General features: G+C 42.0%; 2 protein-coding genes across 6 annotated transcripts in view; one reads left to right on the plus strand and one right to left on the minus strand.

Moving 5' to 3' along the window:
* LOC138962728 (ganglioside GM2 activator-like) overlaps nt 1–16,351 on the minus strand; it is a 431,559-nt gene that overhangs the window by 378,280 nt on the left and 36,928 nt on the right. The gene's annotated exons all lie outside the window — the stretch shown is intronic.
* The window catches only part of LOC138962725 (anoctamin-4-like), a 75,235-nt gene that overhangs the window by 39,636 nt on the left and 19,248 nt on the right, over nt 1–16,351 (plus strand). For all 5 annotated transcript variants that reach the window (XM_070334654.1, XM_070334657.1, XM_070334653.1 and 2 more), the window contains 12 exons: nt 191–339; nt 1,123–1,241; nt 2,691–2,746; nt 5,154–5,257; nt 6,251–6,385; nt 6,982–7,142; nt 7,476–7,558; nt 8,270–8,341; nt 12,075–12,152; nt 13,778–13,987; nt 14,351–14,499; nt 15,611–15,665. In XM_070334654.1, the coding sequence (XP_070190755.1) occupies nt 191–339; nt 1,123–1,241; nt 2,691–2,746; nt 5,154–5,257; nt 6,251–6,385; nt 6,982–7,142; nt 7,476–7,558; nt 8,270–8,341; nt 12,075–12,152; nt 13,778–13,987; nt 14,351–14,499; nt 15,611–15,665 (1,371 nt within the window). The remainder of the gene's footprint in view (nt 1–190; nt 340–1,122; nt 1,242–2,690; nt 2,747–5,153; nt 5,258–6,250; nt 6,386–6,981; nt 7,143–7,475; nt 7,559–8,269; nt 8,342–12,074; nt 12,153–13,777; nt 13,988–14,350; nt 14,500–15,610; nt 15,666–16,351) is intronic.

The following is a 16,351-nucleotide window of genomic DNA, read 5'->3' on the forward strand; positions in this document are numbered from 1 at the left end:
TTCTTTTGAAACTGTCGACACTAAGCTTTTCAATTCTCTCTTATTTTCTCCAAGTTTGAACTGGCTGGTAACTATTGTGGTGAAAATCTTGACACTAAGATTAGTTTAATTTTTATCTTATTTTCTCTGCAATCCAGTGAAAATTCAACTGACACAAGATCTAACTGTAGTATTATTTTGATTTCTGTAGAGCCCTGTGACTTCAGTGTCGGTGCAGCTGTGGGGAGCAGTGAGTCGGTGCTTCAAGAGAATTCTCTCCCCCTTCGAGGTGGACCAAACAGTCTTGCCTCCTCGCGAGCGGAGATACACATGCCCATACTCCTCCGATAAGGAGTACCTGTAAGTATACATTGGTACATTGGTTTTATTTTACAGTCAAATGTGTCTCAAACGACCACTGATGAGACCATCGTCCAAAAGTGGTCGTCATAGACTGAGGTGGTCGCTATGGAAAGGTGAATTATATGGAAAAACAACTCGCTGTGGATCCTTTGGGGTGGTAGTAATGGACATGTATAGTCGAGAGGTGGATGCCAGGGCAGGTTTGACTCTACATGCATTCTTTCTGTTGATAAGTTTTGATAAAAAAAGAAGAGAAAAATAACCTTTGTACTGGAAACTTGCAATCTCCCAGTAAGGAAATATATTGTACTACATTGCAAGCCCCTGGAGCAATTTTTTGATTAGTGCTTTTGTGAACAAGAAACAATTAACAAGTGGCTCTATCCCATCTCCCCCCCCTTTCCCCGTCGCGATATAACCTTCGTGGTTGAAAACGACGTCAAACACCAAATAAACAAACAAACAAGAGAAAAATAAAGTTTTGCATGCAAAAGGTCAGATGCATGAAAAACAAGTTAAGTAAAGCCATGTCAAAGTATTTTGTCAATCTGCCAACTTAAAGGAATGAATGCACAGTTGTTGTTGGGTTTTGTTTTTTGTTTTTTGTGTTTGTTGAATAAATTAATGAATTTTTAAGATTTTTGAAGCTGAACCGTTATCTCATAGTGCGGACCAGGTCAAGTATGTTTGACCAAAATTTCAATTAATTTGATTGAAAAACACGTTTATGTCCAGGTCTGTGATAGTGTAACTTTAAGGTTGGGTTATTTTCTTGGGCAGGTATGACATCCCAGAGGATAAGAGTCAGATTTTCACCCCATCACGTCGCAGTTGGATTGTGGACTTCATCCTGCGTCGTAAAAGTTTCTCCAAGGACAAGCAGAAAGCATTCTCCTTTGGTAATTTAAGGCATATGGTGTTTTTTTTATAAGTGGTGTTTAGGGGCTTTGTCGCTGGAAATGTTTGGCAAGGAATGGTGTAGATGTGGAAAATAAAAAAGGTGACCATCAAACATGACCCTTTCTTCAAATGTCAAGGTCACTTCAAGGTTGAAGTTTGGGTTATAAAATGAAACATTTAAAAAAAAAAAGAACCCTGACAACAACAACAGGTTTTTGAAGCCTGTTGTGTGAAACTTCACACACTTCCAGGAGTTGTTGCCCACCAGACATTACCCATGTCTTTTTGACTGATCTTGTCAAGTTTCAAGATCACAGAGTGTCACAATGTAGGAAACTGTCATTGTTGGCTCACGTAAGTGTAGCCTATGCGATCGTAACTTTGTCTGTCTGTGCGTGTGTGCGTGTGTGTTTGTTTGTGCGTGTGTATGTCTGTGGTAGAAACTTTAACATTTCGTCATTTGAAGACGTCACATTATGACGTAAGAGGGTTAGACGTCACGCGAAGGAATTACTGAAAGTCTCGGTCATTGTTATTTTGAGCGGGCCGAGACTAGTTGGCAGTCGTGTCCCTGTAAGTAGGCTACATGCAGACAGACAGATCTAGATCTAGTGTCTCGCTTTCTTGCACAGTGTCACCTATGCTTACTGTGTGTGTGTGTGTGTATGTGTGACGGAGTGATTGAGTTTGTGTTACTGTTTGTCGATTTCTTACGTGAGCCTTGAAGGCTTCGCCTCTTGTATGTATATATATATATCTGTTTTAATTTGTTTCTAATTTATATTATGTATGATAAAAGTGAGTTGTATGAGTATTTACTCTTCTTGGTTTTTTTGTTTGTTTTTTGTTTTTTTAAATTTAGGCTACTCTGTTTCTATACACTTTTCCATTGTTAATTTGAAAATTGTCATTGTGGAATTGGTGTTAATTTTCAGCTGACTGAAGTAAAAACTTGAAACTGAATGACATAATCGCATTCCAAGTTACCTTAAGGAACCATCTTGACAGAGTTTACATGTGACCCTCCATCACGGAATGAGTCGGATGTCACCTCGCAGGGTTCTGCGCTAGGCCATATATACGTCCGGGGGATGTAAGGTATCAGTGTGAGGATCACCTTAATCACAGGCTTATAACTCAAAAAGTGTTCGCTCTTTTCTAAAAACGGTTTTCACCACTGGATAGAGCTTCAACATCTCTTTGAGAAAATGTAAAAATATAAAAATCATGCAAAGGTGACATGCGACTCATTCCGTGGTGGAGGGTCACACATGACAATGACATAAGAGGGTTTGGATGTACCAAATATGAACTATTTTTGTGAGAGTTAAATAAAAAATGTGGTTTTGCTGTCATGTGTGTCTGTTGTGTATGAACATGTGTATTACAACAACTGCGATGAAGAATAGTGCAACAATGTTGGCTCAACGTGTGATTTTTTTCCTCAGGTGTCAACAAAATGATTGCTGATGGCTTCTACGAAGCTGCTTACCCTCTGCATGAGGTAAGGCCATCAGGGCTGTTCCTCGCTGTGTTTTAGTGTGAGTTAAAAATAGCCCAGCAGAGAGAACAGTTTTAGGCTACCAACAGCTGTAGCCAGCACACTGTTAGGCTCGCTTGCCTGTTATACCCAACTGCTTCCGCGCTATACTGGGAGATTGGCCTTATCAGTGCATGGCACTGAGAGCTACTAGCTGCTCTGTTTCCCTGCTGTGGGGAAAGGATGGGTGCTAAAAATAGCCTGCAGCTCAAGTAGCAGAAATGAAGCCCAGTGAACAGCCGGCCATATTTTTTTGTGTGGCCAACTGTGTGTGCTAAATGTAGGTTTTCTAACACAGGGGTTATTATTGATGTGTGGGGATGAATGGGCTGTGTGATGAAGTTTAATGGTACCCTCCTTCCTGTGTAAACCATTTGGTATTTTCAGGGGGGCTCACACATACAGAGGAATACAAGGGGAGAAAGAAACAAGTCGCGTAAGGTGAAATTACTACATTTAGTCAAGCTGTGGAACTCACAGAATGAAATTGAACGTAGTCCGCCGCTAGTGCAAAAGGCAGTGAAAGTGACGAGCCTGTTTGGCGCGGTAGCGGTGGCGCTGTGCTTCATAGCACGCTTTACTGTACCTCTCTTCGTTTTAACTTTCTGAGCGTGTTTTTAATCCAAACATATCATATCTATATGTTTTTAAAATCAAAAACTGACAAGGAATAAGATGAAAGTGTTTTTAAATTGATTTCGAAAATTTAATTTTGATCATAATTTTTAATTTTTTTAATTTTCAGAGCTTGTTTTTAATCCAAATATAATATATTTATATGTTTTTGGAATCAGAAAATGATGAAGAATAAGATGAACATAAATTTGGATCGCTTTATAAAAAAAATATTTTTTTTTACAATTTTCAGATTTTTAATGACCAAAGTCATTAATTAATTTTTAAGCCACTAAGCTGAAATGCAATACCGAAGTTCGGCCTTTGTCGAAGATTGCTTGGCCAAAATTTCAATCAATTTGATTTGAAAAATGAGGGTGTGACACTGACAGTGCCGCCTCAACTTTTACAAAAAGCCGGATATGACGTCATCAAAGACATTTATCAAAAAAATGAAAAAAACGTTCGGGGATATCATACCCAGGAACTCTCATGTCAAATTTCATTAAGATCGGTCCAGTAGTTTACTCTTAACATCCCTCTACACACACACACGCACACACACACACACACACACACACAGACACACATACACCACGACCCTTGTCTCGATTCCCCCTCTATGTTAAAACATTAGTCAAAACTTGCAGACATGGGACTGGTCCGAATTTTATCGGAATTCCAATATTTTCCTTAGCTCACAGACCATTCTTGAGATCGATGCAAATTCGTTGAGAAAAAAAAGGGGGGAGGGGGGGGGGGGGGGGGTGGTGGTGGTATGAACCGTTCAGCTGAAGCTGTCTGCGTCTGAAGTCAGTGCATTCGCACCCCAGCACTCTCGTGAACCCATTGCAGTATCATGGGTCGCCGGCGTTTGATTGGCTGTTGATCTCCAACGATTATCGCCTCGGCTTAATTATTCACAGATGTCAGTTTGCGGGCTGTTTTGGTTGGCTGCCGATCTCCAAACGCCGAAGCTGAAAAAGGTAGCATCATGGCGTCTGAATTCCGTATTGTTTTGTCGGCTGTGGAAGCTCTTACGATCGACGACCAAAGTGTGAAAAACAAGTGGAAAGCCAACTGGCTGTCAGAAGAAATGACTGTCATAATCAACAAGAAAGAAAGGCGCTAGCTCATTGGCGACAGTATCGCCAAGATATCCATTCCCGGTCAGGCCGTGTGCACGTGGTGCGACAACGGCCACTGCGTGGTGAAATACGGACTTGGTGGAAAAAATGTGTTGGTTCTGAAAGTTTTCAAGTAAGTTTTGTGTGTGTGTGATTGTTATAAATTACACTTTTGTTTAAAATGCTAAAGCATATTATTCTTGTGGTTTTTATAGCTTTTTAAAAAGGCATGATCTAATTTTTTGCTATCAGGAGAGGCCCCAAAAAGGCCTTTATAATTCTAACATTCATTTTCCGTCAGGGGGGCTTTGCCACCCTGAACCCCCTACCGGGGCGTTGCCCCTGGAGCCCGGCTTACTTTCCTACTTTTGGAACATTTTCTGGTCTCATGTCTGAACTTGACTAAATGTTAAAGAAAAACCAATAACAACAAACAAACAACACTAAATGTTTATTATTCAATTTATCTTTTGATTTTTAGTGCCTTTAGTTCATTTGAATGTCATTCTCGGGTTTAAGGAAAGACCCTCAAATACCTTTTTAGTTGTAATTTCTGTGCCTTTTTTTCTTCTTTTTTCTCAGCAGTTTCACTCATAGATGTGTAAAAATGTCTGTTGGTTAATTAACAGGGTCACTGGAAAGCTGGGTCAGCAGACAACGAGCGTAAACTGCTGTTTGACTACTGGGCGTGGTGGAAAAACTGTTTCAAGTTCCAGCCACTCGACTACATCAGGTGAGAAAACAGGATTTTACTCGCAGTTTTATTATTGCTTTGGAAAAAACCTCAATGCTGTAAGCATCACATGCAGATCAGTCATTTCAGAAGGATTGGAAAAAGAGTGAAATCTATTCCAGAATGTATTTTGGTAGTGCAAAGAAAGAAGTTGAGATGAAAGGTGTTTCTGAAGTTTGTCTATTTTATACCAAAGCTTTGTCTTCGAAATGTTTGGGTTTGAATGTGGTCATTTGCCCATGTAAAAGATGAATGTTTTTTTTTGCTAAACTGTGTTTTCTCTCTATTTTTGGATTGTGTTTGTAATTGCTGCTTTCTCTGTTTATGAATTGTGTTTATATATTTGTTGCTTTGTTTTACAACATGTGTGTATTAGTCAGCATCTGTATTTGTGAACACTTAAATAATCTGTATTAGTATCTTGACTTAAAGAGAAAAATCCGCCCTGATATGGCTGGGCGTTAAGCAAACAAACAAACAAACAAAGAGAAAAATCCAGCACTTTAGCCCTGATAAAGATTCACTTCCTGATATTTTGTTTGTTTGTTTGTTTGTTTGCTTAACGCCCAGCCGACCACGAAGGGCCATATCAGGGCGGTGCTGCTTTGACATATAACGTGCGCCACACACAAGACAGAAGTCGCAGCACAGGCTTCATGTCTCACCCAGTCACATTATTCTGACACCGGACCAACCAGTCCTATAAATAAAGAGAATAATAATAATAATAATAGCACTAACCCCATAATGCCAGACGCCAGGCGGGGCAGCCACTAGATTGCCAATTTTAAAGTCTTAGGTATGACCCGGCCGGGGTTCGAACCCACGACCTCCCGATCACGGGGCGGACGCCTTACCACTAGGCCACCGTGCCGGTTTTCCTGATATTAGGGTGTTTGTAAAAGGTTCAGACACTACTTCCGTGGGGAGAAGGGGCTGTGTGTAGGACAACCAGGATTCTTCTGATATTTATTTTGAGTGTTCCACTTTCAGGAACTACTTTGGTGAGAAGATCGGGCTATACTTCGCGTGGCTTGGATTCTACACGTCCATGCTCATCCCTGCGTCCATCATGGGTCTCATCGTCTTTATCTACGGCCTGGCCATCATGTGGACCAACACTTCCAGGTATCCAATCATGTGCAGATATTAGGGACAATTCAATATGCGCGGAACCCAGTTGTTTGGACATTAACCTTCTCCAAGGAAGGTTTGGGGTTCCAATCTCGGCTGTGCCTGATGGGTTAAGGGTGGAGGTTTTTCTGATCTCCCAGGTTATGTGCAGACCTGCTAGTGCCTTATTCCTCTTCGTGTGTACATGCAAGCATAAGACCAAGTAAACACAGAAAAGATCCTGTAATCCATGTCAGAGTTCGATGGGTTATAGAAATACATAAAACACCCAGCATGCATTCCCTTGAATTGTAGTGTGACTGCCTAAATTGGGGGGGGGGGGGGGGAGGGTAGGGGGAGGGGAGGGGAACGGCTATACACGTATAGCCCACTCATGCCCACGAGTGTACATGCGATTCACAGCCCATGAATGCAGAAGAAGGAAAAGGAACAACCCCATAGCATCGATTGTTAACAAAAGTACAAGGATAAAAGTTCCCGTTCAGAAATCAGGAATTCCTGAATTACAAAATTATTTTCTAATTAAAGGTTTTGGAATTCTGCTGACGTCCAACAACATCCCCACATCTTTTTTTGTATGTTTACACCAGCAAGGAGGTGTGCGACGAGAGCAACAACTTCACCATGTGTCCGCTGTGTGACGTCCAGTGTCCCTTCTGGAAGCTACATGAAGCCTGTATACACGCTGGCGTCAGTAGAATCTTTGACAACGGGGCTACGGTCTTCTTTGCCATCTTCATGTCACTATGGGGTAAGCTTCCGTGAAATTGTCTTCCTTCTGTTATCTTTTGAGCAGATGTTTTGTCAGCTAGGGTATCACCTTTTCTGCATTGTTCCTTGTTTATCCATAGGTCTCTTGACATTTGTCTTGTACAGACAATCCTGCTCTGGCGACCACCTCTCAATAACGACCACCTGCTCATTTTCACTACCCCAACCTTTCTATTGCGAAAACATGTCTATCTACATGATTGTATATGTCTCTGTTAATCCGAAGAGAGTTACTTCCGGAAAACATCTATTTGTCTGGAGGACTTCCAGTCAATGTGTGCAATGGTCTAAGCGTTTTTTTCATTTTTTTCAGGTACATTGTTCCTGGAGTTCTGGAAGAGAAAGGAGTCCACCATTCAGTACAAGTGGGACCTCACCAGCTTTGTGTCTGAAGAGGTAAGAGATGTCTTATGTGTCAGTGTGTGTGTGCGTCTGTGTGTGTTGGTGTGTGTGTGCGCGTGTGTGTGTGTGTGCTTGGGTGCACGTGGGTGTGTGTGTGTACATGTGGGTTGGTGTGTACTTGTGCGAGTGAGTGTGTGTGTGTGCATGTGTTTATGTGTCCGCGTGTGTATGTGTCTCTGCGTGTGCATGTGTCTCTGTGTGTCCATGTCTTGTCTTTTTCCGTTTGTCTGTCTTTCTGTCTCTGTGTGTGGGTAATGTAGCCTGTAGTTTTATGTCTGTACTGGGGACAACCAGTCTGCATGAGGTACTCGGATTTATTGGCTGTCATACAGTCTCTGCTAACAAAGAAGAAAAGTACTCACACATTTACATCAGATTGTATGTTTGATATGTTATTTCTAAGAGGGCAATTCAAATAAAGCACTTTTACAGGTGAGACTGTGGTACTGCTAGATTCACATTTTGTTCTCATTTAATATTTTATCATCCCATTGCTGGGAAATTCAGGTCGCTTTCTCTCGGTGAAAAACTACCAGGTGTGTGAGCGTTTAAGTGTAATCAGCCACTTGCACTGTGTTCATTGTTCCTCCAACTGAAATGGAGGGCAACAGATGTACTCAAAGCGTAGAACATTGAAGCCATTTTGTCCAACGTTTGTGATGTTCAAGTCCTGATTAAATGTCATGATTTGTGTGTTGGTTGCAGGAACCACCTAGACCCGAGTACCTGTCTAAACTGGAGAACTGGCACACCATGAAAATCAACCCTGTTACTGGGGTAAGTTCCTGGATTTTAAGGTTACCTGGACTTTTGTTTCTTATTATACTTTATTATCAAGTTGCTGGGGCTCATGAAAGCTTTTTCTTTGTGAAGGTGTTGTGATAATTACAGAAAGAACTTGTCATTTTTGTGCAGAGAAGAATACATGTGAAGTATGAGTTAACAATGACTACATGTTTCATGCATAGTTTTGAGATGCACTTAGAAATTTAACAATAATAAATGGTTCTGTGCAGTTTTGCTTTTGCTCTCTGTTTTCCTTTGTATTTGTTTGTGTGTGGTCCCGAAGAAGTCTCTGTAGGTGAAAGGTACTGAACTTGTCAAATCCAGGTGCACGGAGCCCCTGGGGCTTTCAGTCATACCTCAGGCAGCTATCCGTTAGAAGAACTACCAAGTTTCATTGACTTGCACCCAAAGAGTCAAGAACTGCGATTTTTTTACGAATTAATTTCGTACTCGGACCCGGCTGGTCTTGGCCTATTTTTGGATCTAAATTTAGATCAGGTAGATCACCACATGCACATCATGCACAACTGAAAAGACACGTCACTAGCAAACTATGTCAGACGTCATCATGAGTTTGTGTAAAACAAAATGGAGGCCGGAATCACTCAGTTGAATCGAACTCCGACCAAACACCACGTAATAACTAGGTTAATTTATGCACTCGCGTGAACAAGAAACTACTGTCGAGCTTCACAGATGTCGTCGTTGGGTAGTTTTGGGTTTGTTTTACTACCATAGGAGGATTTTTGAACTGTAAATGCACTCAGCTGCAACAAAAACGCAAAACAAAGGCTGTGAGCTGCACTGTGCCTTTAAAATTTGACTTTGTTTTTTTGTGGGTGCTGTCCTTGTATTGGTGAGTACAGATTTATTTGTTTTTTTTGTGGGTGCTGTCCTTGTATTTGTGAGTACAGATTTATTTGTTTTTTAACTTTGTTCATCTCTCCCACAATCAATTTGTTGTTTAGATTTGATTAATAAAAAATATTTTAAAGGACCATAACAGGCTCTTTTTAAGGTCAGCTAAAGCAGTTGGGGTTGATTTAATGATATAGGTAAGCATCTAAAGATGCAAAAACCGAACAGTAAAGCACAGGTTTTGTGTTGCATCAGTCTAATTTTATACAAAATGCATGCTCAAAAAGCGGCCAAATTCGTCTGCTACGCGAGACTTCAAAATCCCCGCGGCGGCAAGCTGTTGGCTGTGACGTCACATGCAGGCATCGGAAGCGAAAGTAGCGACGCTCGGTCTGCATCTTTGCTGCAGCTGTGGATGAGCGGCGTACTCCCGACATCATGCCGAGAGAGTGTGCTGCTGCCGTATGTTTGGAGTTGCAAAAAAAGGACTCGGGCTTGAGTTTTCATTTGTTTCCATCCGACTCAAGGCTCAAGCAGGAATGGGCTGTGAAAATGAATCGGCTGGACCCAAAAACAAAGAAACAACAGCAACAACAACAACAACAACAACACTATTGTTGAGAAACCAGCAAAACTACATCAACAATAACAACAACAACAAGAACAACCTCAACAACTGCAACCACAACAGCATTGTTGAGAAACCAGCGAAACAGTATCAACAATAACAAAAACAACAACAACCACAACACAGTACAACATTGGGCAACAACTACAACAGCAACGACGACAACAACACTGACAACAACTCAAAAACCAAGAACAACTACAATGTCAACAACATCACCAACAACAGCTTTACACTGATAAACAGTAGGTGGAACACGATTGATTTGACACGTAACAACCTTGATTTCATCTACGACGACAACAACAACATCAACTCAAATTCGAGAACATATACGTCTTCAACAACATAACCAACAACAAATCCGATAGAATTTCAACTACAATCTCAACAGTGATCATGGGCTGCCTAATCTATTTGCTGAGTCTGGCAGACATTTGACTTCCACCCTTGAGAGAGAATGTTTTTTTCTCGTAAAATTTGTGCCTCAAACCTGACTAAGAGGATACAACTCTACATTAATCCCCGATTATCAACCCAGATACCCAGGACACTTCCGTCTCAACTCGGACGCCGCAGTAAGAACGATCTCTAGCAACAGACGCTGATACGGTACAGCTATTTGCTCGCCGGCTCCAAAGCCACTCCCCCAGCCTGTATGTCTACACACTGACACCAATTAAACCTCCAACTGAGCTGTTAACCCGTGATTTGTACAAATGTAAAAAATATTTTACAAATTACGTCGAACCTAAAACCGCGATTTGTAAAAATGATAAAAAAATAAAAATTCATTTCTCTATTCAGCCTATTGTCCCATCGCTGGGAAATTCGGATTGCTTCCTCCCAGTGGAAAGCTAGCAGCAACAGATTCGCGCTACCCCAAAGTCAAGGGATCCATTAGATTTGTTTTTCTTTCTTTTTTCATTTCTTTATTGTCCTATATCGCTGGAGAATTCGGATCGCTTCCTCCCAGTGAAAAGCTAGTAGCAACAAGAGTCGCGCTTGTGGTCCAAGTTGTGGAATGTATCCAAGTTGTGGAATGTGTCCAAGATGTGGAATGTGTCCAAGTTGTGGTATGTGTCCAAGATGTGGTATGTGTCTCAAGACATGGTAATGTGTCTAAGATGTGGAATGTGTCCAAGTTGTGGTATGTGTCCAAGATGTGGTATGTGTCCAAGATGTGGTAATGTGTCCAAGATGTGGTAATGTGTCCAAGTTGTGGTATGTGTCCAAGTTGCGGTATGTATCCAAGTTGTGGTAGGTGTCCAAGATGTGGTAATGTGTCCAAGACATGGTGATGTGTTGAAGTTGTGGTATGTGTCCAAGTTGTGGAATGTGATGGAACAATAAAAAAATCTAATAGATTCATTGACTTTGGGGTAGCGCGACTCTGTTGTTGCTAGCTTTCCACTGGGAGGAAGCGACCCGAATTTCCCAGCGATGGGACAATAAAGAAAAGAAAAAAAATCCCAAAGATCCCTTGACTTTGTGGTAGCGCGACTTTGTTGCTGCTAGCTTTCCACTGGGAGGAAGTGACCCGAATTTTCCAGCGACGGGACAATCTAGTAATGAAAAAAAAAAAAATCTAAACATAAACAGTTGCGCTACCCCAAAAGTCAAGGGATTTTGTTTTTGTGCCTTGACTTTGGAGATGACAAGAAAATATCAGGAGCATTAAATTAACGTGATTTGTAAAAAAAATTACTAATCACGGGGCGCGCAGACCCTTGATTTCAACCCCCAGGCTCAAAACTGTAAGGTTCAGCAGCTAAAGTTGCTTCACTGTTTGTGACGTCATCGGAATTTTACCCAGAATTCACCACTTCCGTACTCTCGCGGAAGTTCGCGATACAATGGCCGCCAGATCGGAATGCGAAAACGCCTCGCTTCAGCCACGAAATTCGTCGGATTATGGCCCAAAACGATTCCGAAATAAACTAAACCCTGTGAGGGAAGGTGAGAAAACAATTTCCTACGGTATGCATATGCCTGGTTAACCTAAGTCACGCCAGAACGCAAATGAACACGTTTTTGACACAAAAAAAAGCCTGTTGGGGTCCTTTAACAAACAGAAAACTCATTGGCTGCAGGCCCATGGCATACTTACTTACTTACTGCCCGTAGTATGCCGGTTGGCACGTAGGGCAGCAACAAAGGACCTTCACTTGCAGGCCCATAGCAAGAACAAATGAATGTGTGACTTACTAATTTATCAATTTATTGTTTTGTTTTTAGTTGAAAGAGCCACATCTTCCATTCTGGCGACGCCGCTTCCCGATCTTCTTGTGTTCCTACTCCGTTATGCTGTTCTTGGTGAGCGACCTTTCTTGGGTTAAAAAAAATCTCTTCTTATCTACCATTCGTTGATGGTGTATGTGCAGGTATTAAAAAACCATGAAAGATTAGTTAATAGAACGTCTAATTATAGACAGACAGGCACGGTTGGCCTAGTGGTAAGGCGTCCGCCCCGTGATCGGGAGGTCGTGGGTTCGAACCCCGGCCGGGTCATACCTAAGACTTTAAAATTGGCAATCTAGTGGCTGCCCCGCCTGGCGTCTGGCATTATGGGGTTAGTGCTGGGACTGGTTGGTCCGGTGTCAGAATAATGTGACTGGGTGAGACATGAAGACTGTGCTGCGACTTCTGTCTTGTGTGTGGCGCACGTTATATGTCAAAGCAGCACCGCCCTGATATGGCCCTTCGTGGTCGGCTGGGCGTTAAGCAAACAAACAAAAAAAACAAAAAAAAAGCCCGTTCAATAGCACAGTTTCACAGAACCAAGACCGTCTCGATCCTGTCAAATGTCATATTTTGATTAGTAATGCAAATAATTTTGATCAGAAATGCAAATAATTTTTATCAGAAATATTTTGATCAGAATTGCTAATAATTGTTATCAGTAATGCAAATAATTTTGATCAATAATGCAAATAATTGTGATCAGTAATGCAAATAACCCTGTCAAATGTCATATTTTGATCAGAAATGCAAATAGTTTTGATCAGAAATGCAAATGATTTGGATACACAGACCTGTGCACATCTACGGTTTCTCCGTAATTTCTCCGATTTTTATATGCAGAATACGGTGCTACGGATTTTTAATTAAAATTCCGAAATTCCGATGTTTTACTCAATTGTACTTTTTTTCTGTTTTAAGATGTTTTGACCAATTAGTTGGCCGTTGCGCTGAAAATATGTTTTCCGATTTACCGGAAACACGCATGTTCTCAGCATTGAGTCTTTGTTCTTAGACTTAGCGTCTGCGTGGCAACTTGTGATTGAAGTGAAACATGGAAAATAAAAAATGAGCTCCCCAGCATGTCGTAAGAGGCGACTAACGGATTCTGTTTCTCTTTTTACCCTTTTTAAGTGTTTCTTGTATAGAATATAGTCAATTTTTGTAAAGATTTTAGTCAAGCAGTATGTAAGAAGTGTTAAGTCCTTTGTACTGGAAACTTACATTCTCCCAGTAAGGTAATATATTGTACTACGTTGCAAGCCCCTGGAGCAAATTTTTGATTAGTGCTTTTGTGAACAAGAAACAATTGACAAGTGGCTCTATCCCATCTCCCCCCTTTCCCCGTCGCGATATAACCTTCGTGGTTGAAAACGACGTTAAACACCAAATAAAGAAAGAAAGAAAGAAAAAAAGAGTGCAAGATTCAGATGGTGAAGAGGAGACACCAGCTCTGTCACCAAAGAAGAAGAAAACGGCACAACAGTGTTTCAGTTTGTGTGCTTTGTGAGCAGAATTATGTCTTGAACTGTCGTTGCAGCTTACTACTGAAACATGTTAAAAACTACTGAAATTTGGTTTGTTTACTACTGATGAGCTTTTTGAGTGTGCACAGGTCTGATTACAAATGCAAATAATTTTGATCGGAAATGCAAATAACTTTGATCAGAAATGCAATCGGCGTGTGATGTGTTCCACAGGCAGGTCTGGCCATCATCTCGGTGATCGGCGTGATCGCGTACCGTGTGTCCATGCTGGCGGCCCTCCAGCTGATCCCTGCAGCAGTGCAGAAGGACAACTCGAGTGAGATCACCACAATCACCGCCAACCTGGTGTTCCAGAACGCCAGTCTCGTCACCACCATCACCGCCGCTCTCATCAACCTGCTCATCATCATCATTCTCAACATCGTGAGTCTTCGTTATTTTGTAGCCGACATTTGGTGAGCTGGAAAGGGCTGTGTGGGTTGGATGAGTGCAAAACTGTCATTCCGGCAAACCTATTGATTGAAGCGTTTGAAGACTTTTGCCCTTTCTGTATATTCAGGGTGTATAGATTTCACTCTGTTTGTTTGTCTGCACTAAGATCTCTGTTGCTTATGGGTCGATTGAGCTGAAATTTGGTGTGAAGCTTGTTTCTTTTGTTATTTGCCTGAGATGATGAAGTCGTAGCCACGCTATTAACCCAAAAATGTCCCTCTCAACGTTATTTTCCTAATTTTTCAGTTTTTTAGAACCATATCATTATACTTAAAGTGATGGTTTTACCTTCAGGTGTACGGGTACCTGGCGTTCTGGCTGACGGACTGGGAGTGCCTGCGCACACAGAGCGAGTATGACAATAGCATCACAATCAAACTCTTCCTGCTGCAGTTCGTCAACTACTTCTCCTCGATCTTCTACATCGCTTACTTCAAGGGCAGGTAAGCGTGAAGGCTTGACCTTTCATAGTCTCCCGCTCCCTACCACCACCCAACCACCCCACACCCTCCACCCCCCCCCCCCCCCCCACCACCCCAACCCCATTCGCTTTGTGTTTCGTATTATTGACGATGGGCGCAATGGCCTAGAGGATAAGACGCCGACCTCAGATGCGGAAGGTCGTGGGTTCGAATCGTCGCCGTGCCTGGTGGGTCAAGGATGGAGATTTTTCCGATCTCCTTGTGGTTCATGTTATATTAAGATGGGCGTTATGGCCTAGTGGATAAGACGCCGGACTCCGAAGTGGAAGGTCGTTGGATCGAATCCTGGACATGCCTGGTGGGTCAAGGGTTGAGATTTTTTCGATCTCCCAGGTCAACTCAACTTATGTGCTGACCTGCTGGTGCCTTATCCTCCTTCGTGTGTTCACGCAAGCACAAGACAAAAGTACGGCTGCCTAAATGGCAGGGTAAAAATGGTCATACTTGTAAAAATCATGGGAGTTACAACCCATGAACGAAGAAAAATTCCCGCAGTGGGGCACTGCGGTTATGAAATTAAAGGCCCCTCCTGTTTTTGGAACCGCAGGAGCTTTCTAGTTTGCTGTTAGGTAGATTTTTGGTTCCTCTTTCCTGTCATGCTCTCTTTTTCTTCATGAATTCTTTTCTTTTTTCTGCCTTCTTGCTCATTCACCTGTATTTTTTCCAAAAATCTCTTCTCTTGCCGCTTGTCTCGCGATTCATGTATAGTTTAATCTGTTAGTGTTCTGATGTAAGTCCAGCAGTAGATAGGTTAAGCCTATTTTAACATACTGGAAACTGGTAATCTTCCAGTAGGTATTAATTTAGTTTTACTAAAGCCTGCTGGGACACAAGTAATGGGTTAGTGCATTTGTAAACAGGAATCGCTTGACAAGTGGCCCCCTTCATCCCCCCCTTCCTCGTCCTGATATGGCTCTGCGTAGTCGGCTGGACGTTAAGCAACAAATAAACAAACAAATAAACGAAGAAAAATATATTATTGACATTATAATACTGTCATGGTGCTCAAAATGGGTTTTTTTTGCCTGTGTGATTAAAGCACAGCTAACGTAGCACGTTTTAACTGTTGCAGGTTTGCTGGTCGCCCAGGATCTTACAAAACCATCTTCGGTGCTCGCCAAGAGGAGGTTAGTGTGTTCATTATTTCATGGGGCCAAAACAGAAAACAAACCTTGAAACTTAATCCGATAGATTTTTATGCTGCCAAACATGCCCAATGCAGACCTGTTTACCAGTACGATTTGGGCGTATTTTGTACGCCAAATTATTATCGGTACGCAAATACGCGACACACGCACAAAATACGCATAAGAAAAAGTCTAGAATACGTTTTCCGGTGTTGGTGTGCTGATTACGGGATGGTACAACTGATACCGGTTTCGGTCGAAGGGAGATAACCATGACAGCGAGTCTTCAGCTGTGGAAACCTTGTTCAGTTGTTGGCACGTGCGATCGTCTGGACAATCGTGGCAAAATGAAGCGGTAAAATGTGTCAGTTTCGGCTGACTGTACCAATTTAAGTCTAAACAGCAGAAGCAGCAGATTTTCTTGGAGAAATATAAGAAAGAGCCAGGAATTGTGGAGTCTACTCACAGGCGGAAGGTATCGTTCACTGGACCACTGGAAGTAGTGGTCCAGTGAACGATACCTTCCACCTGTGGTCTACTATGAGAAAAAGTCATGCACCCTGCAAGTATTGTAAATCAGATTTCTCCGTTGCCCATGCTGGGAAATATGACATCGAACGACACTGCATTTCCAAAACACACCTGGACAAGGTTGCTGCAAAGATATCCGCTGAAACTGAGCTGCC

Source organism: Littorina saxatilis, linkage group LG3 (genome assembly GCF_037325665.1).
Source record: "Littorina saxatilis isolate snail1 linkage group LG3, US_GU_Lsax_2.0, whole genome shotgun sequence".
Lineage (NCBI taxonomy): Eukaryota > Metazoa > Mollusca > Gastropoda > Littorinimorpha > Littorinidae > Littorina > Littorina saxatilis.